Source organism: Pleuronectes platessa, chromosome 8 (genome assembly GCF_947347685.1).
Source record: "Pleuronectes platessa chromosome 8, fPlePla1.1, whole genome shotgun sequence".
In the NCBI taxonomy this organism is placed as follows: domain Eukaryota; kingdom Metazoa; phylum Chordata; class Actinopteri; order Pleuronectiformes; family Pleuronectidae; genus Pleuronectes; species Pleuronectes platessa.
The window spans coordinates 20756995-20784501 of record NC_070633.1 but is presented as its reverse complement, the minus strand read 5'-3'; the positions used below and the strand labels follow the sequence as shown (position 1 = coordinate 20784501).

At 42.8% G+C, this 27507-nt stretch overlaps 1 protein-coding gene across 1 annotated transcript; it reads left to right on the top strand.

Annotated features, from left to right (window-relative positions):
• Positions 1-1514: 1514 nt before the first annotated feature.
• On the top strand, positions 1515-22936 carry drp2 (dystrophin related protein 2). Its single transcript, XM_053429057.1, has 11 exons — positions 1515-1642; positions 6431-6509; positions 8176-8236; positions 9830-9891; positions 10493-10567; positions 12178-12379; positions 15260-15345; positions 18044-18201; positions 20767-20933; positions 21879-21990; positions 22796-22936. The coding sequence occupies exons 1-11, from the start codon at positions 1532-1534 to the stop codon at positions 22934-22936; spliced, it is 1254 nt and encodes a 417-aa protein (XP_053285032.1). The 5' UTR covers positions 1515-1531.
• The last annotated feature ends 4571 nt before the right edge of the window (positions 22937-27507 follow it).

Sequence of the window (27507 nt, the reverse complement as noted above, 5' to 3'; positions counted from 1 at the left end):
CACACACACACACACACACACAGACAAATGGATGTACACAATTAAGAGACATTCATTCACACATTATGCACACTGGCATTCACATGCATGCTAACAATTGATTGTCAAAACAATTGCCTATTCAATTTCTCTTACTTGAGACCTACAATGCCGTGTTTGGTTAAGATGATTAGCTTTGATTAATTGTTTAAGCTCATACACTGACCCTCACTGTTCACTTTCAAACAGGGTTTCATACTTGCTCCTCTGATGAAGACGTTTCTTTACATTCTTGAGACTGAGGTCCAGACATGAGACAGAAAATTAAAAGACAATGGGGTTTCTTTTCTTTTAAATTTCAAGATTGAAAGTGGAAATGTGCAGAATAAAGTGGACTCGTCTCGTCCATCAGATCCAGTCAGAGCAGCGACTGACAGCTGTGTGAGCGGCTTTCTTTTATAGCTTTTCCGAAAAAGATAAAGACTTTCCTGGTAACAAAAAATTATCCGGCAGAACCATTTTCACAAATTCATCTTCATGAGACATTTTTTAGAGATAGTCATTTGTGCTAATGTAAGTAATTTAATATTCTCGTCTCTAAATTTCATGTTTATTCTCGAACATTTCAAATTTATTCTCCTAATTCAAAAGTTTAGACATTATTACTGCTGGTGCCCATGTCTGTAGCTATCAGGAACGAACTCTGTCATCAAGAGAAGTTTCACCTCTTTAGAGAGGAGCTTCCACACAGTTACACTACATAATGGAAAGCATGAAACCTTAATTAGATTTCAGTGCTGAAGTTGATTTCTTTATTTTGGTCTCATTCAGATTTGCGCTCTGAGGAGCAGATGCAGGGAAGTAATCCCTAAAAGAACAAGTATCTTCAGGCTGCCCCAGGGCTGAGTCTGCTACCACACGGGTCACTGCTATTGAATGTGGCGTGGTACGCCTCATTTCCAATCTCTCACTTGTGTCCCTAGCGTGAACTGTCATCAGTTTCTATAAATATTATCTGAAAAACAACATGTCAATCAGGCAATAATCTCTGGGTGTATTTTTTAATTAGATATGAGTTTATTTGAACTTTGCAAAAGTGTTTTTAAGTCATCAGTGTTTCACACGTTAAAGGAAATACTGGACTCCATCGTTGTCACAACGTATCGTATGGCACTGCTTCCTGTGTATCTTCTCTAATTTCCATCATTGTTCACATTTAAAAAATCTACTATGAACACAGGCTGGTGCTTCTCCAATAACTTGTTCTTCTCACCTTTATTTAGGACATTAATACATATTTGCTGCTTAATTCTTTCTAAAGTGGAGTTGAAAGCTGCTGTAATGTCTCACATCTCATTTGATTTATGTTATTTATTGGGGTGTTACGGTGGAATTGGTCCAGATGTTTGTGCTGCTCTCTCGTTTCTACACCTTTCTGTATTTAATATCTCATGTGTCTAATGTTTTCCTTATTTAATCCAATTCTGTCTTTTTCTCTATCTTCCCCTGCACTCAGTTATTTAAGGAGGAGCTCACCCAGGTGAAGGAGGGCATGAAGCACATCAATGATCTGGCTCACCAGCTGGCCATCGCCGATGTTCATTTGTCGATGGAGAACGCCCACGCCCTGGAGCATCTCAACAGCAGATGGAAAGTGCTTCAGGTGGGGTTCAGTGCCGGCTCTGTGTCGCGTCTGTGTGACATTGTCAGCTGCAGCGTCTGCAGCAGTCGAATTCAAGCGACACGTACCAAAGTCATTCTATGTTTCTCTTAGTGTAAGTTAAATGTTTATATGAGGCTTGTGTGGGTTCTCACACTAAAGGCTTACAACTGCTTTATGTGTTTTTTCAGCTTGTTTTGTTTTTTTCCATCTTTGGATTCAGACTCTGCAGCTTTAGTGTATTTTTGCACATTTTTGCCGTTATCATGGATAATAGAACAAACGTTCCTGGCATCTTTCCCAATTACATCTTCAGCATCTCAAGTCTTCACAAGGACACAGTGTTTGGGTTTTAGTTTTCCCACAGTTCAAGGGCAGTTGTTTTTCTCCCTCATCTCAGTTTTATTTCAAATCAATACAGAGGCTGTTGATGCGTATGAATTATAAACCCTTACAGTGAACAGAAATTAAAAGAAGAAAAAAGAAAATCATACCAACATGAATTAATTCACTAGCATTTCTTCAACAACCTAGTTTCTTAATACTTAATTCATTTAAGGAGTAATTTATAAATAATAAGTATTTAAATTACTATGAACATTGGGTTTTGTTCCAGCTGGTCCTAAAATATATGCAGACATCAACAATTTTAATTAAAAAATATAGAAATATAAATGAGTAAATATGAAAATGAAGAGAAATATGTACAAATATGTGAATTTTACAAATTAGTATATAAAAGAAACAGAATAACAACAGCTGAAACATATATATAAAAAACAAGTTTTAAGTATGTTAAGATGCAACTACTATAGATAAGCAATGCAGTAAACATAAAGTGCTTTGTAAATGATTAACTAATTTTATGGACTGATAACATAAGACTTAATGAGGGGGGGGGGGGGGGGTAAACTACGGTAAAACTGTCAAAACATGGTTTAAACCTGACTGAGCTGCTGAACGAGCGTTAGATTCTCTCACCAGTGTCTCCTGCTCGTCCTGCAGCTGCTTCATGGTAATCACTGTGAGTCCGCATTAATATTGTATTAACAAAATGTCAGGCAGCTAATTCCAAGTATGGACCCGTTTTCTATCAACCGTTGTTTTCTGAGCGGCACTTCATTCCCTGCGATGGGTTCGGCTCAATCTTTTTTTAATGAACTCACTTAAAGGAGATGAGGAGGAAATTAGACGATGCTCATTAGTTATGGATTCAAACTATCGGCACCAAGCAGATCTTAGAAACGAGTAGAATAGCGAATGACGGAAATGAAATGAGTCATGATTTCTAAACCAATGTGCCCACATGTAAAGTCTTCAATGAGTCCAAGGCACTCTCCTCTAGAAGCCTTTTAAAAATTCCAAGAATAAAGTGCCCGAGATTCATTGAACTGCGTTTGCCCTCCTCTTGATGCTTTACTGAATGTATGGATGCATTATCCAGTGAGCATTACTGTAACTCTGAAGTGTGCAGTGCTCAAGCTAATGCCGAGTTCTCCATCACAAACCTCTGCACTGCTCCTACAAGCACAACAGAACCCACTCAACCTTCACTACAGCTCATGAGTGAACGCCCCGCTCCTGCAGGATAACCTTCATGACACCTCCTCCTCCTCCTCCGCTCGGCCGATGAGGTATTAATTGCCACTCCAGCCTCTCCTGTTCTCTGTCTCTCTCTCAGTGGCTCTCTAAACAGGATGATTATAAGATCCCACAATTCTTAGAAATTATCTTCCGGTATCCACTTTACACACTTGGCACTCCCTGAGTTCTTCGTGTTGCGGCTGAGTCCCTGAAGCAGTCAGGGGGGGGGGGGGGGGGGGGGCTCTGTAGGGACGGCGAAGTCGGTCCGTCAGTTCACTGCTTTTGATTGGACTTCTGTGACATTCATGGTGTTGATAGAGTCTAAATGACTTTGGCAATTCCCTGGGGTTTCTTCTGCCTCGATGAGAGGAGCACACAGTATTTTGGAGTGAAAGTAAAATATCTCAACCGTTGGCTGGATTTTCACATTGCAACAAATTAGTTCGGACGAGTGTAGGGCTGCTCGAGGACTCAAGGCAACAGAACTAGCTTTGCGTTTCAGCCTGAGATGCAGACAACAAAAACGCAATTCTCCACAGTGGACATCTGGGTTCAGTTGATAAATGCCATCGAGCTAAAAGAAATTAGCAGAAGGCTCAGACGTAAATACTCGATCTGAGATAGAGGCACACACATTTAAACAATCGATGCCCTCAAAACAAAGAGCCGACTAGATACGCTGAGTACATTCATCACATCTCTCCAGAGAAGTCCTGCAGGATTGTAACAACTCTAATGATCCCCTGACTTTTTATTGTTATCAGGTCACAATTTCAATTGTGCTTAGTCCCCATTAGCAAATCCTAGCATGTTGTCATACTCTCACACTGTACAAACACCTACCTCTATACTGATTAAAAGTATTATGGAGTGCGTTCATGAAAGAAAGAACCATTCAACTAGCTAATCATGCTGAATACAGTCATTATATGTGCTGTGGACAAAAGTAATTTGGGAACAAGCTTGCAACTAAAAAGTATAATCAGATACATTGTAGGTGAACAAATACCTCCTGGAAAACCAAATTAATTAAAAAAATTGTTAAGCTTTAGGAAAAAGAAATAGAGTTCTATACAGTAGATACCGTGTGGATTGGGGACGCAGCTTGTTTCGAAGGCTGTGTGTGCGTTGATCTTTTTTTAGGACACTCGTTCGACCAAAGTGAACGAGGCGAAGTGCTCTTGGCTCAAAGAGCTGTGGAGAACTGAACTTCTTATCCTGCAAATGCAGCCATTACCGCACAACAGAATTGCAGCCCTTTTTTTCCTGTGTAGGATGGAATGAGCTTACATATAAATAGAAACATCTGTTAGTTGTATTTTTATGTTCGTCGCCTACCTTCCATCTGTTTGATTGAATTTTTTTTTTCTTTCTTTCGCAAGCCCCTCGATGCATAGGGAAGTCTTAGCGTTCGTTAAAAGCACAAGTTTTAACTAACTTTATGAATCCGGAATTATCAAGGGGACATCTGCTACAAATTGTCGACACAGTCCAATGTATTTTAGGAAAGGATGCTGGGGCTCATTACACATTCTTTATGAGAGAGGATGCAAGCAGGAAGAACAGAAATTGGGACTCACTGATGTCCCTTCGCATTAGAGGTAAAAAAGAGTCTTCATGCAAAAGTTCTTTTCACAGGATAATTTCTGCTGAATCTTTGATGCACTGTGTGCTTCAGCGGGCAGCGCGTCCTCTGCTCTTTGATTCAGAGACCATGTCAGAGTCTGTAATCCCTCCTGATGATCAGCATTGTTAAGAAGGCTTTTAGTATCCACCGACACCAGCCGATATTCATCTTCCACATTTCAGAGCGTTCCGGGGGTTTCTGTGACATCGGCGGAGCCCCAGTGATGAATTAAGAGACAGGTGTGGCAAATGGTTTCAGACGTGGCAAAAAGAAACAGCCTTTCCTGCACATTCCAGCCGCCTCGCACATCGATCGGTCGGCCGTCTCCATCGTCCACATCAATAATTTCAATACGAAGATGCAGAAGAACGCAGAGAAAAATGTCTTTCATTGTCTCTCTCTCTTTCTCTCTCTGTCCCATTTTCCTCTTAATTAAAATGATAGATGCCGAATCCCAGGAACGTCCTGTGCCCTGTTGATTTTGGCTGCTATGACTGCAGCAACAATGTATTTCCAAATTTGATTTGCTTCTCTTTGCCGATCATGGATATTTCTGTCGTTTGTCTTCCTCATGGCAGCACAAATTGCCCGTACAACAAATAGATTGTACAACACGGCACAGTTGGCAGCAGCATCTCCACGGCACATTGATAATGCTCTATATTAGTCCCCACCAATTTAAATCACTGTAGCCGTGACGTGTGTACACTGAGAAATGCTAACTCGATATATCTTTCCACATTGTGACTCATTTCCTGTGCGTTTCTCCCCCCCCCCCCCCCCCCCCTCGTATTCTCTTTCTGTCGTTATTCGTCTCTCTACCTCAACACAAGTGGATTTGCCTCCAATTGTTTGAGGACGTGTTTCAAACATCCAGCCGACAATGATCCAAGTGCCAAATCCAATACATTTCAAATAAACCAGGATTAGACGGACTAAACCCCATTTGACGCGAAATAAAAGTGATGTGAAATGCTTTTGCAAACTTAATTTTCTTCAACTCAGTCTCCATGGTTATTAACGCAGCACATGTGAGGCTTTGTAGCCCCCCCACCCCCCACCCCCACCCCCACCAGCTCCTCTTTCCTCTGTCTCATTTCATCTCATTTTCCTCCAGCTCTGTTCCACACGCCGCTACCAGGAACCGCTGTCCTCATTTTCAAAAATATATTGTTTTGCAATCTCCGTCTTCCTTTTCGTACCTGTTGCTCTTCAAAGGCTTTCGAGAGTCTTTCAAGAGGGGCAGCAGAGGAAAAGACATACTTTGTATTCCGCAGTTAACTAATGGAGGAGAAGCAGGTGGCCTGAGTGTGTGCATCTCTATTGTGGGGATTTGACGAGGAGTGGGCTGAACAGCATGAGTCTCTTTGATTTAACTCTCTCTCTTTTTCTCTGTGTGTGTGTGTGTGTGTGTGTGTGTGTGTGTGTGTGTGTGTGTGTGTGTGTGTGTGTGTGTGTGTGTGTGTGTGTGTGTGTGTGTGTGTGTGTGTGTGTGTGTGTGTGTGTGTGTGTGTGTGTGTGTGTGTGTGTGTGTGTGTGTGTGTGTGTGTGTGTGTGTGTGCGTGTCTGTCCGTCCTCAGGGCTCCATAGAGGAGAGGCTGAAGCAGCTCCAGGATGCACATCGAGACTTTGGCCCCGGATCGCAGCACTTCCTCTCCAGTAAGAGTCCTCTCCTCCCATTTGAAGTCCGTGTCCCACCATTCTGTGCAATGCTGCGCCAAGGCACCATCTCAGAGTGTGCAGGGATGAAAAGGGGGTTAGGTGTATAACAGTTTTGTTGGAGATGAGGCTTTAAAACGCTTCCGGTGTGCGCGAGCACGTGTGAGTTTGTGTGCGTATTTGGGTTAGAGGTGGAGCTGGCAGGCTTTGTGCGTCTGTCTTCATCAGAACCAGCACACTGTTACGATGAGCCTCCCCAGTGATTCTCATCACAACAGTCATTGCTCTCATTTGAAGAGAGATATACATATTTGTGAATTCTGTCTGTTCTTCTACCTGCTGCTCTTCAAAGGCCACACAGCAGAAGCAGGGGGCCTGAACACGTGATGTATATAGTTTAAAATGATGAAGAGGTGGAAACACTGCGTGTTGCAGGGCATTCGGAGCGAGCGAACCTGAAGTGGCTCTGTGTACTCGTGTGTCCTCACTAACCCTCATCCAGTTTTACTGCTATCACGCTGCCTCAGAAATGATACACAGGGGCTTATCGAGCACTATGCCACTGCCAGCACAGCCCACTACACCCTGCAGGAACATGCTGTGGATTTCTATGCACCAACATGCCTATATCTCAGTATGCTATGGTAAATTTGTTATGGCGCATATGGTGCTTATTGTAAATGTTTAGGTGGAATATGATTTAGTTCAGGTATTGTACTTTATTACATTTGTACATGCTTTTACTTCACCTTCATATTTTAATGAATTGCTTCTACACCCTGGCTAGTGTGATAATCTTTTAAATATGGTGCATTCATAAAACAAATGGTTCTATACATTCCCAAAAGTAAGATATAGGTGAGGCTCTTTGTAATGTCCCAGGTGGCTTAGTCGTTAGCATTTCCATCAAAAAAGATATTTCCACTGTAAACTTCTGAAATGGTTTAATTGAGATTGGATGTTTGAGGCCCAGTGGAGGTAAAACTCTTTTAACGACTAGACGGTACCACCGAATTGTATATAAATTAGTCAACAAAGTTCCACCTTCAGCCGATGCAAAAGTAAAAATTAAAGATATTAGTAAAAATGTATGTATTGATCGTAGACTGTAAATAACGAGCTTGCCATATTGTGCCCTTGATTTCTAAACATTAGTGATCTTGAAGTGAAGCTGACATATCGAGATCACGCAATTGACCAATCACGAGGCAGTCTCATGAGATTTCAGCAGATTTGTATAAAATCATCAAATACATCAAATAACATCAGTTTGATAATAGCTACTTACATGATTTAGTTTGGTCTATGTACCATCCACTAACATGGAGGTGGCAGGGTTAATGCCATACTGCAGCTTTTGTTCATCTTCATTCCCAGTCTATACATTGATGCATATCATTAAAATCTAATAATATAAATGATGTCAGCTGAACCTCTTGGTTTGGAGTTAACCCCTTCACTCGTCCACTGTCACCTCCTCTGCCTCCCTGTATTCTATTACATCATCGCAACACAAAAACCATCACTGTGTGGAAACCAGACACAATCCGTCCCTTTGGCTCCACTGCAGCTGCTCCGCTGAGACGACCTGAATGGACATTGAGCCTGGACATGCTATGACATGCCTGTGTTGAATATGATTTTGTTTGTGCGTGTGTTTGTGCAGGTTCAGTGCAGATACCATGGGAGCGTGCCATCTCGCCCAACAAAGTGCCCTACTACATCAAGTAAGTGCAAACCTCAGGGTCAGCCGCTGCACTGTGGGGATTCGTGCACGTTTCCCACGGCAGGCTAGGAAGCCTTATCATAACAAGGGAGTTGTGTGAGGAATTGCATCATCATTGTGTTACTGAAACGCACACTGATGATGTTATTCTCAACAGAGATTAAGTTGGACCATATTTTCCAATTTGTAGTAATATTCAGAACTATGATTTACTAGTTCTGACGTCTGTTATTTTTCCGGTTGTGACCTCCCGATGAGAAGCGATTCAAAACAGCTTCAAGTGCCGTGTCATCTCGTATGAATGTTGGTTAAATAGTCAGGCTTCACACTTCGAGAGCACTTAAATAGAGCATCAGTGTCAGATTTGGACCTTCTCCTCATTGAGCTTCTAGGAAATGAAAAAGTGCAATTTCTGATCAAGGGTTTCTTCTATTAGTCTTTCTGAAAAATAGTTCCCGGTGTTTCGCATCTGTAAACTGAGATAAATGAGGCTCTACTACAGCGGTCAGTTTTTCGAATTGAACCCATTTGTATTTGTGACAATCAGACGTAGATTATTTGTGAGCGTCCGACATTCTGCAGCTGCAATGAAATCTCAAAGTTGAGCCGTTATCTTGCTGTCGGGGCCGTTATCCTCAGGGCCCACGACCTGACCGATCTCAGCCTGTAAAGCAGCAGTTTTGCAAACGTGTCATTGGGTTTGACCCGATTGACCGTAAGTAGAATGGACCCTCGTCCTCTTGGCTTTAAGCACAGATTGACTCCTGTCCCCAGAGATCTCTCCGGTGCCCAAACACTCGCACAAAAGTTACCGATAGAAAACGATCCGGAGAGGAACTCTATTGAGCTTCTCTGAGCCCCTGAACATTCATCTGTTTATCTACTCGCCTCATCAATGCTAGTTTACCTTTCCAGGGCCGTTGTTTTCATCAATGAACCATGCAAGCGTTTCCACAGTGTGTCTCTCCGCAGACCAAGGTTATTGCTTTCCTGAATCATCTGCAGCAGAGCCTCGTGATTTTTTGTGTGGTTCTGCAAGGCAGTTCTTTATGTGCTGTATTATTGTACCGATGGGAGGTGGAGTAGTATCTGAGACTCACTCCACTGGGTTCCAATCAATGAGCACTCGCACAGGCAAAGCCGTGAGTGCTGCGCCCTGAATGGCCCCCGAGTCCTGACTTCCTGCTTCTGGGTTTCTCATTATTTTTGCTCCACGTTTTATGTGATCTTATTTTTTTAGTGGGGGGGGTTTCACAATACATTTTGTGTGGTCACAGTGTGACAGGAAGGTTGTGTAATTGTTGGGATTTCTGCCTTGTGAAGTGACCGACATTGTATCTCCAGAACAGCAGCAGCGGGACCTCACATCAGTGTTTGAACCCGACATCATGTTTGACGCGTGCCTGCACTTCACAGGCCTGAACTCCCTCGTAGCCGCCCCAGTCTTGCCCTCTCGATTTTGAACTCCCTTTCTCACTTACCACCCTCAGATCCTGCTCCTTTTACCGTTTGCCACACCTGCCCCGGTCCCCGCTGCCTCGTCTCGGTCCTGCTCCGTCGCCTCCTCGATTAATTGTCTCTTGTTTCCTCTCAGCCATCAGGCCCAGACGACGTGCTGGGACCATCCAAAGATGACAGAGCTGTACCAAGCGCTGGGTGAGTGAGGAGACAATTAGAGCACCCTCCGATTCGTGCTCGTGCGACCAGGACCCCCGACCGCGCCGCGCTGACGGCTCGACTCAGCTGGGGTTGTGCTTTGAAGGCCCTGTCATACAGCTCATTAAGTATTTCAGGCACCTCAGGGACTACATCACTACTGCCATTAACCTACGAGGCCCAATTTGCCAGCACTGTGATTGCTTTTTCGTTTAGCCTTTAATTAATTGTGATCGAACGACAACACGTGATTTACTGTTAATCTGATCTGACACGCAGAGCTTGCGGGGGGAGATAGACGTGCTGTCACATGCCCCACACACACACAAACACAGACACACACACACACAAACACACACACACACACACAAAGAATTCATGGGACCAGACACATGCACAGATTGTATTAGCAACAAATTACACTGCTAATGACCTCTGCAGTGGTGTGATAAACAGGGGGACAGATAGAGACGTCTCATTCTCTGATGGCAGGGCGGATTGGGGTTGTTTCCCCTCATATTTTAATTTACTCTAATCTCTCTCTCTCTCTCTCTCTCTCTCCCTCCCTCTCTCTCTCTCTCTCTCTCTCTCCCTCCATCAGCGGATCTGAACAACATCAAGTTCTCAGCATACAGAACAGCCATGAAGCTGCGACGGGTTCAGAAGGCTCTGAGACGTACGTATGCTTTTTTTCATCAGCGGTGCTTTCCGTCTGCCGCCCCTGGAGTGGCTGGTTAAGTGATCTATACCGTTATCCTGCACCATCAGTAATCCACCATGACAGGCTCTTTTCGGGGATGAGATATAACGATCAGCCGCGGCACATTCCTCTATTCAGTTGTCGAAAAGGAATCGTCGCTTCTCTGTGAAATATTCTCCACGTCCTCCATTACAGAAATCTGAAGTATTGATATACTGGAGAGTCGTTAGGACCAGTCGGGCACCAGGTTCCTTTCCTCATTTTCATCAGCTCCCGGATCGTTGGCATGTGAGATAATTAGTGCTATTAATTGGTCCATTACAGATACAAAAGAGGAGGCAATTAGTTTTTGCCGCATGGTTGGAGTGGTAATGTGTCATCAGGGTCACAGCACTTGTTAGATCCTACATGGCCCCACACACTCTCACTTTTATGCCTGTTATTATAAATCTTGCTTATTGTTCCAGTGCTTCCCCTAATGATGAGTTTGTGTTTCTAAAGGCACTACATTCTGAGCTCTTTCTGTTTTTCACTACCCCCGCCCTCTCTTCCTGCTCTCAACCCTTTCCTCTCATCCATCTTCCATTGTCTGCTCTGCTCTAACTCCCGTTGACCCGTGATTTGCCACAGCCACTTAATCATGTTCAGCCCCTCTTCTTCTCTCTCTCCTTGCCACCTTGCTCCCTCCTCTCCCCTCTCCTCTCTCCTTCCATGTAAGTGGCTCTGGTAAAACTTGAGCCTATTTCGACTACTGTCGAAACTCTTTCAGAAGCTCCCCATTAGTTATTTTTCCCCCCTGCTTTCTTATCTCACTCTCCTCTGGTCTGCTAGTTGATATCATGACAGAATTTAATTGCCAGGCTGCCGTGATAACTGCAGACTTCTCACTCTTTTCTCTCTTCACACTTTGAGAGTGATTGAGCAGCGCTGCATGCAAAAGCCCATCAGAAATCCATTTTTAGGTGATTCATTCCCCGTCCCTTAGAATACTCCCTGTTATCTCCTCTCACTGTTCCACCTCATCATCCTGCTATCCAATTATACCTGGCATCACCGGACACCCTCTCAGCTCCACTTTAAAGCATGGGCCATCAAATTAGTTTAGAAGAGAGGGAAATCTAATTTATGTCACTGCTCTTGAAATAACTGGTCGGGCTTAAGTGGGCAAAAAGAGTGAATAAGCGCTTGTGTCACTTGTGCTCTCGTTTGCTGAAGTGGGGATGATGATCGTGCTGTGTGTGTCTGCGTGTGTTGGAAATGAATGAATGTGAAGTCATGTATGTGTGAACACGTGTTAATAAGGTTTAACAGTTGTAAATGTATAATCAAATTACTTTAGTTGGGGCCGTGCTAAAAACAATTCAGTTTCAAATATTGAATATCTTACACATGCACATCACACACAAGGTGCATCGCATCAGGGAAGTACACGCACACAGTCACAATAAAAGCATCATAATTTACATACTTGCCCGCGTCGCTTCTTCTCATTAAATAACAAATTCTCCAGGTGCACAGCTGAATAGAGATGAGTGTTGTTTCCAGGTATCTGTCTCCCATTGATATCCATCTACGTGTGTCCTCAGTGGATTTAGTGGCGCTGAGCGGCCTTGGTGAGGTGTTCCGGGACCAGGAGTTACAGCAAGGGGAGCACGTGATGGACGTGGTGGAGGTGATTCACGGGCTGACGGCTCTGTACGAGAGGCTGGAGGAGGAGAGGTCCATCGTGGTCAACATTCCCCTGTGCGTGGACATGTGTCTTAACTGGCTGCTCAACGTCTACGACAGGTGGGTTCACCAGTGTGAGACGTGTTTAAGAAAATCAACTTACTTTTTTAAAACAACTGTTCATCAAATGTGGAAAGGAAAGTTGTATTAAGGCTGTTTTGGCTCCAGTGGGAGCCGTGCTAAGGCTGATGAATCGTCAGCATCAGTTGCGGCTGATGTTTTACAGTTTGGAGACAAAGTGGACGAGTGAAGAACTCAATTAATTTACCAGACATCTGTGGCAGCTCCTCTCTGCTTGCAGCTTGCAGCCACATTAACCACTAATATCATAACATGTTTAAATCAACCGAATGGTTATTTGCAATTGTGCTTATATTGGTAATGTATTATAATGTAAACATCAGCTTTTGACAAGGGAGAATATTGAAGAGGACTGTGTGGAAGAAAAGACAATATCTCAAAACATGTTATTAATATTCAAGTCAAGTCAATACTCATAAAGTCATGTGACAAACCAATCACTAAACAGTGGGATTGCTGACCAATCTGAGCAGAGAGAGGCAGGCCAAGAGATAAATCTGAAATGTGTTTATACAGAGGATGAAAAGAGGCAGTAAAGTAATATAACGAGAGAAATAATGTGTCTTTAGAACATCATGACATATAAATGAGTAGAACCTCGAAATTACATTGTAAACCTGTGAATATGTGTATTTAAACACACTCCTCCTCTCTGTTTATTAAACGCTCATCAAGTTTCATAATAGCACAACTTTACTGAAGATTTTGCACCAAAGCAAGGCATACATATACAATAAAAAGATCTGATTACAGTATATACCATGCCCTTACCTTTTCTTGCATTCGTAGCTCACACTGAGCAGCACCTTCATCCGTGATTAGAAGGTTTAGATTTTACATGGATTGTATTGTCTTTAATGGAATTCACCTGCAGTGCATCAGCGTTAGTCCGTTTTTATCACTGAGGATATGACTGACATCATGAATCTGGACTGTAACCTTCCCTCCACTAGATTCCTATTTTTAATCTGATACTAAAAGAGCAATAAATCTGCCAAGAGCCCCATTAAATGACAGAAATGGGTGTGTCACGCAGCGGCATCTATGAATGTGATTTATTACATGGCGCTGGTGAATGAGGTTTAGAAATGCTGCAGAGTCAGGTTCAGCACGGCTCAGGACTCTTGGTATTTAAAAATCCGAGCATCGGTTAAATACGTATCACATGCACATAATGTGTATCGTGACCAATGACTCAATAGTTGGGATCTCATGCTACTGAAACGATTAAAAGCTATTTGGAACAAATAGTCCTAGAACAGAGGTCTGTCTTCAGATTGATGTAACCGTTTCAATGGCTTGTTGTACAGAAATCTATAAAGACCCACAGCATGGCTAAAGGCCCGATGGCGATGTCTCTAGGCTGAGGGCCAATCGTCCCTTCTGAGACACAACAGAATAAAATCCTTTTTCACACCAACATTCTCTCCACCTTTTGTTTCTTATTGACCGTGTTGTCGTTTCTGAAAAAGAAAGCACAGGCACAGAAAAGGAAATCGAGGAATAACCCCATGAGTGCTGTAAATTTGGTCGGTGGCTCTTAACTACACGGTGCTAATGAGAGACAATCAGAGACTCTACCCTCTGCATAAATTCCAGTAATTGCTTTTTGTTTTCCAATAAATAGCAGCAGTGGGTCTGAACGGTGTGTGTATGCTCGTTGGGTAATTTCCATGTGTGGGTTTGTTTGTGTTTGTGCCAGTGAATGGGCATCGCAGCGTATCGCCATGCATGTGTGTATATACGTGTGTGTGTGTCCTGCCCAGGCATGTCACACTAGCGGGGTACACAGGAGTGACACGTCCCCTGGGGAGCAGCACAGGGGTGCATATTGAAGATGGCATGCGGCGCAAAGTAGAGAGTGTGTGTGAAAGGTGCTGACAGCCAGTTGTCCCCATGTGCTCTCCAGCTCCTCTGGACCCACTCCAGCCCTGAGTATAATAGAGGAGCCACAGTAACGGTCTCCTGAAGACCGCTCATGTTTCTCCACGTGCCCGAGTTATGTTTCATTTAATTGTGTTTCGAACGAGTTAAAAAACAGTGAATCTACTTTACTGCAGAACTCAATCGGAGCAAAACCAAGCTCGGACGATTAACTCGCCCTTTAATTTGATTTTATACTTAATTGATCCGACGCACTCTGATGAATGTGATGTTCCTGATATTCTCACTTAATGATTGAGATGTTAATTCAATAAGCCGGCGGTTTCTGCCAATGCCGCTCGGCTCGACACTAAATTTGTCTGGGCGGTTTTGGCACCGGCGCTGTGGAATCTTGACGGGGACTCAGTGATGGTTGTCTCTGCTTCTCAAATCCATTCCTTCCACAGTTGCTGCCCCACATCACCTTTTTTTATTTAAAGCTGAAATTTTTTTAATCTTTTTGGCTCAGGTCAGGGCAGGACAGCGTCCATGTCACTGGCCTTTTCATTGGCGAGTAATCAGACGTTTTATTTCCGCTGGGTAAACTCTTAAATGCTGGAAAAGTGTTTGTAAATCATGACAGCGTGTTGAAGTGTGTGTGTGTGTGTTGTTCAGAATGTATATATGTCTGTATGAAACACTGGGACATAGTCTGGTATGTGAGCTTATTAATGCTCTTCTGGGCATAAACCCATTGACGCCACACTCTATCCCTGTGTGGCCTTTGGTTACGGTGGATGTGCTCTAATACAATTTCACAGTGTTGCACTGACCCTCTCTGTCCTGCTCTGACCCACGTAATGCCTCCACACTTTGTCCCTCCCAGAAGGGCTCAGCCGATGTAGGAATATACAACAATGTCCCCATTTTAGTGTAATTCACTCTTAAACAGTCCTAACCTTTTTTCTCCCTCTGTTCTGTCTTTCTTCTCTCTAGTGCTCGAAACGGCAAAGTGCGAGTGCTCAGCTTCAAGATGGGATTAGTGAGCTTATGCAACGCCGACGTCCAGGAGAAGTACAAATGTGCGTCTGATGCAGGCTCATGTGCCTGATGCGTCGCCTCGACTGTGAACAATGAGCCAAAATAAAATGGCAGTGATTGCCGGTATTACAAAAAGACATCCACTTAGTCTAATGGAGGATATGACTCTGCTGCCACAATAGAGAAAGCTTTCTTTACTTCTACCGAAGACACCAGGGGCCCTTTTAAAAGGATTGCTTGCCAAAAACACAGTTTATGAACACTCTCTTTCTTTTGACTCGAACTCTCCTTTTTCTCCACAGGTCAACTAGCACATAGCGAAGCCCTTTACCTTTCCTCTTTGTCTATTAAAATTATGCCGCGATATTTTATTTATTAGTGCAATGCTCCAGACTGAGATAGGGTTTTTACTGTTCCACTGTTATTTCAGTTTACGAGTCATTGACGGACAATACGCATTTGCGAATGGGTCTGGAATCTCCCCGTTGTTTTTTTAATTCTCAGAGAGGTGTTATCAACGGAACAGGCCTGCGACCAATCAGAGCAATGAAGCAAGAGGAAGAGAATAACAAAAAATGCAGTAGCTGTTTGTTTTACAGAAAATATAGCGTTCAGTTCAATAACAGGGAAAATCTGCCATAAGACTTTTAGCATTCAGCTTGATTTTGAGGCTACAGAGTCGACCTGTACAGGTAAAATGAGAGGGAACATGAGCTGCAGTTAGTTGGACCTGGAACATCTTAGCCGAAACCGGATCTGAGAAAACACAAATTCATCCTTGGCAAACCATCTGTGTCGTCTCTTAAACACTGAACGATAACAGATTTGTCTTCAATCGAATGGTCCCTCAGTGAGTCAGGCCTCTTTCTCTGTGTCCAGGTGGTGGCTTCAAAAGTCGGTCGTTTTCTCTGAATGATTCTATTTCTGTCAGCTCCAGACGTCTCATCATCAATATTCTCAAATAGACCTAAAGCGTTTGCATCAACCTGCTCTGAGATACAGATGGTGGGTGTTTGTTCCATCAGCAAAAGTCTGGACCTGTGATTGACAAAACATATGTTTGTCATTATTTATCATTACTACTATAAAAGTAGTTTAATTGCTTTGTGTGGTACCAGTAGCTTTGATCTTGGACTATTTAACATTTCTCTCTGCACAAGTAGGCAGCAACATTTACCGTCCAGTATTTGCTGTTGTTTCCTCTCTGGTTGCTACTTGGAAAAACATGTTCGGACCTGTTTTTGGAGGCAATCTATTCTGTGCAGTCGCAGTGGATTACTTAATGTTTGCTTTGTTTAAATAGTTGATGAAGTTGTGATAGCTCTAAGAGACTGGTGAATCATTAAGCAAACGCAACCGACTGAATCATGCTATGAAAACTGAGCTCACTGGATTTGCAACTTTAAACCTACTTAATCTTTAAAAGCTGGACAAACTCGATCATGTCATGTTTGTAATGTAGAAGAGATGCTGCTGATGAGATTTGGTCCAGACAGAAATGTGTCATATCTTACAAAACACCTGCACCATTAATGACAATTCCATCAACCTCATACTTTAGTGCTAGCACATTAGGATGCTAAAATGCTATAGTGACTATGGTAAAGATAATACCTCGTGAATATTATAGACTGTATATAAAGATGGACGACATGAGACCTACCCAAAAGAGATGCCCAACATCCTCCATGTTAGTGGACTCAAACGTCAAAGTTAACATTAAATACATTTTTATGAAAGGTGGTTCTTCGTATATTCTGGCTCTGGAGGTTTTTAAACTCGAGATCTGCATAGTACAAGAACTGGAGATGTTTTGATATAATCTATGGTTAACATGAGCACGTTAGTATTTTAATTTTGTCATGTTTGCTTATTTACTTTTGCATTTAGCTCAATGCACCGCGTTGCGTAAGTGATCAACATAATTTGTGTTTTAGTAAATAGGTAGTTCCAAACCAGCTGGTTACTCAAAAGCTTTCCCTTCTTAAATAATAGTAATGGTTGCTCATGAAGCGTGTGTCTGTGCAGCCAAATCCAGGAACATGATCTAACTGCTGAGTTTCCAACATTGCCATCTGCATGTTTCAGATGTAATAGGGCTGTATAATGTGTCGCCATAAAAACATGTTGAAACCTCACCTCTATCAAACAGCTCAAATGTAAATGTTTAAAATGTCAGACATGCTTCAGCTCTGGTTATGAGGACTATGCAGGGGAGGCTGTTAAACATCCGGGTGTTAAAGTGTTGCCTCTGTTGGGCTGAATAAGTGCACAGGGGAGGGGAACATGGGATGTGTAAACTGCCATTGTGCAGCACCCTCACACACTTGTCAGCATTCATCTCCTCAGTGACAGAATCTGATAGGACTCCACATACACAGCTTTTTATATCCAAGCCAAACAGCCCGAACAATACTACTGTATTGACAGGCTCAGCATATAGTTCTTATCTTAGGGTAAAACCATTATTTTGCTGTGGCACATTTTCTTAATTGTTGCTGCTTTGCTTGAATGTTTGAAATGAAACTCATAAAAAAAAGCCTAAGTCATAAAAGCCCGGCTCATACAGATCAGTATACAAATGCTGTAAATCAACAGATGTAAACATGCAGGAAAATGCAGATATTATGATAATACAAATTCAAATAACTGTTTTTCATGCATACAAATGAAGTGCACCATCTATTCTTCGATCAGATATGTTCCTGCATAACTGACGCACACTGTATGTTTGTGCAGACTTGTTCCGTCAGGTGTCTGGTCCTGGAGGTCTGACGGACCAGCGTCACCTCAGCCTGCTGCTGCACGAAGCCATCCAGATCCCGCGGCAGTTGGGCGAAGTGGCCGCATTCGGGGGCAGCAACGTGGAGCCCAGCGTCCGCAGCTGCTTCCGCGTGGTGAGGGCAGAGTCGCATGCATGCATGTCATGCATAAACACATTCACAGACAGGCACTGGTGCATGCAAAGTTTTTTGCTGCACACATGCACACACATACGATTAAACAATCTGTCTGGAATACGCTGTGAGTTCACCTTACCTTATTTGACCTGGTCAACAATGTTCTGCTTGTTGACTCATCTACTACTGGGAGGTCTGCATTGTTATTCGTGGCCCAGTGTCCTTGTTGGATTAGATTGTTCAGGCTTGAAGTCAGTGAGCAGTGTTGAAGACACAATCGTTTTTTTTCTGTTCTTGAATCAACAACCTGATCATTTATTAATACTGTTACAGCATAATAATGTACAGTGCGGTCCGAATGTTGCAGACCACATGAATCCCTCTGTATCTCAAACCTGCTGATCTATTTATTAATGTGTGGGGAAATAATGACTGAGCTCCAGATATTCAGAACAGACGTTATCTATACCAAGACCCTATTTCAGAAAGAGAATTTTAAAGGCCAAACCTTAAAAAATGAATATCTTAATCAAACATTTGTCTGTGGATGCTTTCTGTCAAGTATGAACAAGTGATGTAGTCGCACCAGGAAGCAGCTTTTTGAATCCTGTTGTGTTTTACTGACATCAGCAAAGTCGGACTCCTTCTACAGAGGAAGCAGTTAAACGCACCATCTCAGGAAATGGAGAAGATATAAATATCCTTCCTTAGGAGCTTTGCCTCACAAACATTACATCTCATTAATATTGCATCTCATTGCTTTTAATGGACATAAAATACAGTCAGTGGTAGATAATGCATCATGCTCCCGACCATACATAGACTGTAGGTGAAATTCAAGAAGTTTTATTGGGAAAGTTGAGTGTATAATAAGAATATTGGAATATTGATATGAAGCAAAGTCACAGAGTCCATTAGTGAAGTGCAAGAGCTAATGAGGAGACATGTCCTAATTACTTTGTCTTTTCTTGTTCTAAAAGTGTCGCCGCAGGTTGCCTGAACTTAAACTCATGACATTCAACACCAGATAATTACTGAGTTGTTAGGAGCAGGCTGCAGCTAATTTTTTTGGGAGGTAGATGGCCTCTGGAAAGCCTGTTTAATTCCCTCATTTTCAAGGCAGATCCTAATTATACACACTCTATTCTGGTCCATGCTTACTGTATCAGCTACGGCCGATTAAAACCAATTCCTCTCTAAGTTTGCTCCATGTCTGGGCATTTAGTTGTAGATGAAATATCCATGTAGTGGGAATTGAGCGGGGGTTGACCCATTTGCCCATTTATCACTTGGAAGTGAGTGACATCAGTTTTTTGGGGATGGCACATGGGGTCACTTCAGACTGATATTGACTGTTAGACTCTGCTGGGAGAGGAGAACATGAAATTGACCTGAAACAGATTATGCAAATAAGTAGTTGTACAGAGCAATGTAATATTGCCGAAGGTGATTTATATGCACAGAGGTTGTTGGGGCAAATTCAACTGGCACAATATCTCAAAATTCAGCAAATACTTAAAAAAGTTTTGTACATTGACTGTTGGTTTACAAACGTGCTGTTCAGGGGATTTATAGTTCACAAAGTGCAGAGTTTTGATGGATAACTGAATGTTTATTACTCTACTTTTCCAATGATGTTTAGAGTGTGCCATCTGCTCAGTGTGCTGCTTTGTGATGCAGCGGCACGCTCAGCTTAGTCAGAGCCAATCCCAGGTGCTCGGTATGCAAGGGGCTGCGTTCTGACCTCCCACATGGAGATAAACTGGCTACTCTGCTACCAGAGAGGAGCGCCTCCGTCCCCGGGACATTCTACATCAGTATACAACTTACACACACATGCACACACATGCAGACACAGACACAGACACAGACACACACACACACACACACACACACACACACACACACACACACACACACACACACACACACACACACACACACACACACACACACTCACACACACACACACACACATTTATTATGCTACTCAGCTTGAGCGCTGGAGGAAGCCCCAGGGAAATCAACCTCTTAATGCATCTCTGATGCAGACTTAATGAGAATTTAGCACATCACGGATTGTCAGCACTTGGCGAGTTGTTCTTTTATTACGTTGACTTCCTTCTTATGCCACTTTCTGGAATTCTCTAAAACTGCTTGTAAACACACAAACACACGTAGAGTAAACAAACAAACACACGTACATTAAACACACAGGCACAGGGTTCATATGTGCTGTGAATTAGCTATATAATTAAATGAATTTTACATTGAGCAGGTATTACGATTAATAAAGTTCATTACAGTGTAGTATAGTTTCATGAAAGCAAAAAATTCCCCATGGTGTACTCAACTCTTCTGCTCAGTTTTTTCTCTTCTCTCATCTCCTCTCCTCTTTTCCCTTTGATACCTTTCTTCCACACCCGCTCACTGCAGGACCACCTTTGAAGAGGAAGCAAAGCTTCTTCTCTTAATACCCTTATGTATCTGGCCGCCTGCTGGTCTATATTTTGCTTGTTTACAGTTTACTCTTCTTTCCTAACTCCCAATGTCCTTTTCCAGGCCCCAGGGAAACCTTCCATCGAGGTGTCTCATTTCTTGGAGTGGATGAGCCTTGAACCCCAGTCGATGGTTTGGCTTCCTGTCCTCCACCGTGTGACTGCTGCAGAGTCGACCAAGCACCAAGCCAAATGCTATGTATGCAAACAGTGTCCCATCAAGGGCTTCAGGTCGGTATGCCAGTGTAGGCAAACTGACATTCATGCAGATGTTCAATGAGGAATATTATAAAGAATCATGAAAAGCATCTGAGGAGCAATGTATAGTAGGCATGTGTCGTATATCACATATATATATATATAAATACATTACATATACTACTGAATAAGTGTTCAGTGGTCTTTGTCCCATTGCTTCTTTCACTTGGTCTAAATTTCGCTCACACAAATACTTTGTCCGTCTTTCACAGTGACTGATCATTGGCAGAACCAGCAGAGATCTTTCCTGTGTTGTTGTTACATTAAAACATCCATAAAATGTTTAATGTCCTCTGTAGACAGGCAGGATTCTGCATAAACTTGGTAGATGCTGCTCTGGCTGTGGTTATCAGTTCGTCTCTGAGTTGTTACCCTGCTCCCGCTCATGCCAGCGCACAGGTTGACAGCAAATAAACTGAATTAGTTAAATTAATCACAATGAAGGATTAAAGTACACATACACAATGAATGTAAGAAAATAATAAATGGGAGTCAAAAGGTCAATATTTGTAGGTAGTAATAAGAATAATTCTGAATTTTCTTTTAGTTTTTTGCATCATAATTACAGCCTGTTGAGTAAAATAATGTGAACGTTAATTCTGGGAATATAAAAAAACAGAAGAAATCCTTTTAAAAGAGCAGCTGGTGTTTTGTGATTAAGGCGTGTTGACTCAGAAAACATGTGGCTTATGTGGACTAAACCTCTTTCTGGAGCAGAGAGGGATGTGTGAAAACAGCCTGCATGTCGACAGGCATACCTATAATTCAGTACACATGCATGCACCAACCCTTTACTCTGCAAACACACACACACACACACACACACACACACACACACACACACACATACAGACACGCACCTCTGCCTGTTCTCTTGCAAACATCACTTCAGCCTCTGTGTTATATTGATCTTGACAGGTATCGCAGTCTGAAGCAGTTCAATGTGGACATCTGCCAGACATGTTTTCTAACCGGCCGCACTACCAAGGGAAAGAAGCTGCACTACCCCATCATGGAGTACTACACGCCAGTAAGACAAACATTATGGTTTAGCTGGATACTAATAAACCCCTGTTGCTTAAAGAAATACCACCATTTCCTTATTCCTGATACCAGGCTTGGATTAGTCACCAGTCCAGTAAAAGATGTCCATTGTCTCTGCCTCATCTGCATCTACAGTAGGCATACATTGAATCCCACTTAGCACTGACATCACTCTGGGCTCACCTGGTGCACACGTTGCACACTAAACCCTTAGAAAACCTGAGTCTTAGGTGATCGAACACAGAGTCTCTGAAGTCGAGTTAATTCCAAAGCAGTAGCTCAGGCACAGTAGCTTGAGCGCTGGAATGTACTGAGACGGCGCCAGATTTAATCTCTAATCAATTCCGAGCTGTAAAATATGGCAAAGGGCCAGCTGAACAATGATTTTCTTTTTCACTGGACAATTTTTTAAGGCGAGCCAGATACAGTTTTTCACGATGGCGAGGCAAACGGCGCCCATAGATTTCTGCTGTGATAGAGAGACAGAGAGAGAGAGAGGGAAAAGTGGGAAGATTGGAAACAACATAGAAATTAAAGGGTGCACAAGAGAGAGAGGCAGAAATTGAAAAAGAGAGAACAGATGGAGAAATAAAAGTGAAAGTAAGACAAACCGGCCTGGAGACAGTGGACAAATTTCTCGTGGGGTCATTTGGGGTAAAACAATATTTCAGAGAGTTCTCAAGCTGTGCAATTTGTAATTTGTCTCCCACCTGTCCACTCCCATTGCCTTCTCACCGCGTTTCACCCCGTCTGCCCCCCCACACCCGCCCCACTCATACATCACTTTCCAGACAACCTCGGGAGAGAAGATGAGGGACTTTGCCAAGACTCTGAAGAATAAGTTCAGGTCAAAGCAGTACTTCACCAAACACCCGCAGAGAGGATACCTGCCGGTGCAGTCCGTGCTGGAAGCCGAGAGCTCGGAGACGTGAGTCACACACACACAGTCATCTCTCCATCACTGCTTTACTGTGTCACACATCTCTCACCTTCTCTCACTTAAACACATGCAAAGCTCTGCTGTTGTCGGGTCATAGCTCTGACGATTTCAGGCACTCTGCCTCGCTGACGAAGGATCAAGGGTTCCGTCTGTGTTCAGAATCAACATGCCGCAAATCATGCGATGTCAGTTCAGGTCAGACACTGTGTTCACATGAGCGAGTCTCACCCAAAGGGAGAAGTATGCGCAACAAGGCTAAAATGCATCAGATCATCAAGAAGCGTAGCTCGTAGCTGTGGAAATTTATGATGATTATGCGTCCGATTGTGTCACGAAGGTCAACTTTTATAACCGCGAACAAATATTATACGAGTCCAAAGCCATTTTCAGACATGTCCTGTGGGGGATCTCTGTAGAATTGGGTCTGGATTTTCTCCCAGGTTTTTTTTTCACACATGCACAACGCAGAGGGGGAGGGGGGGGGGGGGGGGGTTCTCTGTTCAGACTCGTTCACACAGACGTCGGCTCTTATCGCCACAAACTCTCCCGACATCTTCGTCTGTGTCTTCTACGTGTGTCACATCGCTTTTCAACTCGCAGCTATTTGATTTATTTTGGGGTTTTATATATAATTTTTATCTTTGACTCTGTCGAGTGTTAGAAGTGCCATCAACCCCCTCGCTCGGTCGCGGTGAATCCAGTAAGGGATCTCCACATTGACTCCTTTGGACCTTACACTACGGGGCCAGGCGGAGAAAGGTTCTCCGGAGCTCAGTGCATGTCTGAAGGCAGCTGACGAGTTCATCCTTCCATCTACTGAAGCAGAACAGACATGAAAGTCCAGAGCTGGAAAAAGTCAGACCCTTTATTCAAGTAGATGTGGCAATGAAGCAATATTTAAGAAAAACCTCTGCACTATCAAAATGAAAGGTGTATCAAACTTGAGAGTTATTTCTAAACAGAAGTGGTGTTCCTCCGGCATTAATGCAAGCGGGACTAGAACAGCAAACAGTTCTCTGCCCAGGCCTTGTAAGGGTCAGAGGATTCATATGTTTTTGTGCAAAATCCTAATCTGAAAAGTAACTATAGTAATTTCACTCAGACGAGGCAAATCTAGCAAGTAGAAAACACTGTACTTTCCTCTGAAATGTAGATTAGACGTCTACATTGGCATCAAATGGAATAACACTTTAAAATATACATCCTTTATTTTCCTTCACTTTGTAATAAATCAAATCTTTGTTTTTCATCATAAACAAGAAAGTTTTCTCTTCTTCCGATTACAGCAACACCTGTGAGTTGTAGCCTTCCGGTGACCCACACAGTCACACTTGCAGAGTGTGGAAATGCCTTGGTGCAGTATTGATGTTGGTTTTGTTGTCGTTCGCAGGCCGTGCTCCTCGCCCAAGCTGCCCCATGCAGACACACACAGCAGAATCGAACATTTCGCCAGCAGGTACGTGGCTCACTGCGCTTTCACACTATATCAAGTAACCACAACAAAAGCTTTCCCTCCTCACTTTGCTCTTTCCAAAATCAGCCTCCATCTTCTTGATATTCCCCTCACCCCTGTGCCCCCCCCCCCCCCCCCCCCCCCCCCCCCCCCTGCTCCCTCACCCTTTAGTCTTCACCACACATTGATTGAAGTATTGATTTGGTTGCGTGGTGCTCTGTACTCCGTCCCGGGCAGGGACTATATTGCCCAGCAGTTTCTGTCACTCGTGTTCTCCACGTGAACACGCTGGCACTCAGAAGCAGAGCAGTTTGTGGTTGTTATTGTATGTGTTTGTGTGTTGTGTGTTGTGTGTGGGGGTCAGCAGGCCTTGCGCACTGTCACTTGCTAGGGCAATGAGCCCATTGGTCACATGGGAGTTGTCGGTGTAGATTAGAGTCTGTCTGACAGGTTATAAACAGGGCACAGCACTGGAGTCCCACAGTCCCACACTCCTGGCAGCTCTGCCCATAGAGATGCAGAGTGTGTGTGGCACTGTGTGTGTGTGTTTGTGTGTGTGTCATTGTGTATTTCCTCCCTGAGGCCCCTATACACAACTGCTTTACATCCTGCCAAAATTGAGGGAATAAACTCCAAAAAGCGAGCGAGCACAATTGTCCTCTCTACCCGTCTTATCTCTCCCTTTTTCCTCTTCCTCCTGTTTTTCTGTTTGCCTTTTTATTCATATCTTTGATCCCGCTCTCCTATTGTGTCCCACCCACACACTTATTTCCCCCTCTTATCTATCTCTGGCTCCCTCTCTCCGAGCCCTTTCTTCTTCTCCCTCCTTAAATATCTTTGACTGTTATGTTCCCTCACATTTTCTCCCTTTTTGCCAATTACAGTAAAATTAGCTTCAAACTGTTCTTGAGTCCCTCAGAAAAATCGTAATCTGCATAATACGCTACGAGTGTAGCAGCCAACATGCCTTCAACCAAATAAAACCAGAAGAAGAGAAATGGAGAAGTGTTCACGGTTGAAAAGTGATGAGACGGAGAAAGATTGTCGGCCTTTTTTGACCTGCTGAGAGAAAAATGTTTCCCACGGTTAAAGATAATAAAGTGTCCTCTGTATCTGTGTCTTTCTCTGCAGCTTCAGTCACAGCAAACTTCTCTTTTTGCAAGTCAGGAATCTTTCTCTCTCTTTAATCAAGCAATCAGTCTTAGGTTAAGAAAATGACATATGACTGCATCTGCCCTACACTTTCAGACAGTGTCCTAACATTGTAACACTCAGTATTTATCTTTCATAAGCGCCATATAGTTAATTATTAAAAGGATAACAGAAGATTTGAATCACTGTAATGTAGATGTAAAAACGTGGAGGATAGTAAAAGTGAAATCACTTACTTACAACTCATATGAAGCATCTTTTATTAATGCTTGATAAAATAATATGTATTCTCTTTAGGGTATATCTCAATGAACACATTAAGAACAGCTATAATACAGTATAATGTATTATGAAATATTTATTTTACGGAACAGGGTTTTTAAGTATGTATTAGCCAATTACAAACATGAATAAATCAATAAAGGATAATTCTGGTTTAACATTTTAAATCACATGAAAATACTCAAACAAACTTAACTCCTCAAACCTTTTTTCCTGCAGAAGTCTTAAATCTTCAAAAATATGTTTCTTTAAGAAAATATCTGGATACTGTTTAGATTTGATCACTTAATCGTCAAACTACAGCCAGAACAGATTGATGTCAGTAGTGGAGTAAGTCACATTTGGTGCTCCAGTGAAGATTCATGGCAGAATGATGGTTACAAACAACCACAGCTTAGCTTTAGTGTGTTATCATGCATCCTCTGACTGTGTCGACACCATTTGTGAATGTTTCACAGAGGTAGTTACAGACACATTAATTAAACTTTAAAATGTGCATCTGGCGTCCTTATTGTGCTGCACATTGCCACACATGGTACAAGAACTCAAGGATGTTGCATGCCATGAGGGAGCGTTGTACATTAACATATATATATATATATATAGTTCCTTTTTTCATAGTTAGTATAATTTTCCATCTGTGTACAGCTTCACAATTCAATATAACAGCGCTGGGATGCTCATTAAGTGAACATTTTATCGGTTTATTTCCATTGTGTTTGCGTTAGATTACTCCATGTGTAACTGGCTGACCAGTATGACAGTGGCCCAGTGGCTATAAACACATGGAACTGGCTGAAAATGAATGAGCAGCAGCACATTCAGACATCAGGGGGAAATTGAACAGTGCGAGCACGCTCCTCTTATGTTCCAGCTTGATCTGAGCACTATCCTAATAAGAGGAGACAGTCCTTATAATGGAAGTGGCCACTATTTTATCTGTACGCCGGCGTTACGCAGAAGTGACACGAGCTACTTTCCTTCTTTCTTTTTCTGTCCTTCTTTCTTTTTCTCTCCTTCTTTCTTTCTGTGCTATAGAATATAAAAGGGAGAAATCACATTTCTCATTTGAATTGATCATGACTCACTGTGAACAAGAATAGGAAGTCAAGCTGACATTGAAATATTGAATGTCAATGCAATTGAAATTCTCTCCCAGACAGGTGTGTGTGTATGTGTGTGTGTGTGTGTTTACGTGTGTGTGCATGTGCGCGACCCTCAGCAAATGATGGGTATGATGTACATTTTTAGCAATAAGGGGGTGTCTGTGGACATGACAAACACGGGGACAGCATCAGTACCTTACCCTCTCTCTCTGTACCCCCCCCATGATATCGATGCAGGAGTAGAATTGATGATTCCTTTCATCATCAGCGCTGCTTCGCCATCTTATCGAGGATGAATTAGAGGGGGATCATGTTAAAAACCCTTTAGAACTCTCCCGCTTCTCACTTCATCTTTCTTCCATTTATATTCAGACATGAAGCGACTTGCTGCATACACACACACACACACACACATGCTACACTAGTTCCTATAACTATCTGCCTGTTCCAGTGGCTCTGGGTTTGTGGAGTGCTTTTTGAGGAATAGTGTCACCGATTGAATTATGAGCGGTCAGTTGCACAGGCCGGGCCTCCTGTAACAGGACATGGATAAATCCTGAATTTCTCAAT